General features: G+C 60.8%; 1 protein-coding gene across 1 annotated transcript; it reads right to left on the bottom strand.

Moving 5' to 3' along the window:
• Positions 1–780, bottom strand: LOC126232546 (uncharacterized). Its single transcript, XM_049942788.1, has one exon. It carries the CDS (start codon positions 778–780, stop codon positions 1–3), a length of 780 nt encoding a protein of 259 aa, XP_049798745.1.
• Between the last annotated feature and the right edge of the window lie 222 nt (positions 781–1,002).

Raw genomic sequence — 1,002 nt, forward strand, 5'->3', positions numbered from 1 at the left:
TCATGTCTTTGCGAAACGGCTGCCGAGAGGTGTGTGGTGGCGAGCGGGAATGTGCGTTTGGTGGTTGCCGGCCGGCCGGCAGTTGTTGGTGGTTCCTCCTGTGTGGTTGTTTGTGCTGCTTTGATGGCAACGTGGAAGGACGCCGGTTTTTCCGTGCCTTGCGTGTGGTTGTGTCGACGGTGACTGGTTGGGGGTGTGCGCCGATGCACGTGCCATGTTGTTATGTTTGGGTCGTGAGTGTGTTTTTGGCTGTGTTGTTGTGTACGGGAAGGGGGAGAGAGGAGGAGGCGGCGGCGGCGGCGGCGGCGGCGGGGGTGATAGTGCGTGCAGTAGTGCCGTTGCGACGGGCGTCGGGTGGAGCCGTGCGTAGTGGCGGAAAGGTGTAGGTTGCGGGAAGCGAGCCCGTCGCGTGTCGTCGTCGACGACGGGGTCGCGTGCGCTGTGAATCGAGAGTGGCGGGAAAGGGGCAGCGTGCCGCTGTGTCGTGGTCGTTAGCAGAGGCCTGTGTGCCTGTCCGTTTGTTTTCTGTCGGACGCTTGGTGCGAGGTGTTTGTTTTGTTTTGTTGCCGCCGCCGCGGTTGTTTTTGTTTGTCGGCTGTGCTGTGTCGGTGGGTCGGCGAGCTGTTTTGCGGTGCGTGAATGTGTTGGTGCAAAAGTGGCGGCGGCGTCATGGCTGCGACCGCGACGAGCCGCGGGCGCGCCATTGATGATGTTGAACACAGAGCGGCTGTGTGCAATGGGAGGCCTTGTGTACGGGTAGCGGTGTTGTCGTACGTGCATCCGGCCCGGTGCGGAAAGCGCCGTTGCGGTTGCGGGTTGCCTCTGGTCGCGACGTGTGGTGCTCGGCTTTGTGGGTTTTTTTGGTGCCCCTTTGGCCGGTGGGTGGTGTTTGTTGTTTTGTGTGTGTGTGTGTGTGTGTGTGTGTGGTCGGTCTCTTTGGCGCTCGGTATATATCTGCCTCCTGCTCGGTCTTGTTGTCGACGTCGTCTGTAGTTTTTTGCG

The sequence above is a fragment of the Schistocerca nitens genome, unplaced genomic scaffold (assembly GCF_023898315.1).
Source record: "Schistocerca nitens isolate TAMUIC-IGC-003100 unplaced genomic scaffold, iqSchNite1.1 HiC_scaffold_519, whole genome shotgun sequence".
NCBI lineage: Eukaryota > Metazoa > Arthropoda > Insecta > Orthoptera > Acrididae > Schistocerca > Schistocerca nitens.

Excerpts from the sequence above, each read along its gene's own strand:
- LOC126232546 (XM_049942788.1), bottom strand. The coding sequence starts at position 780 with ATGCACGTACGACAACACCGCTACCCGTACACAAGGCCTCCCATTGCA.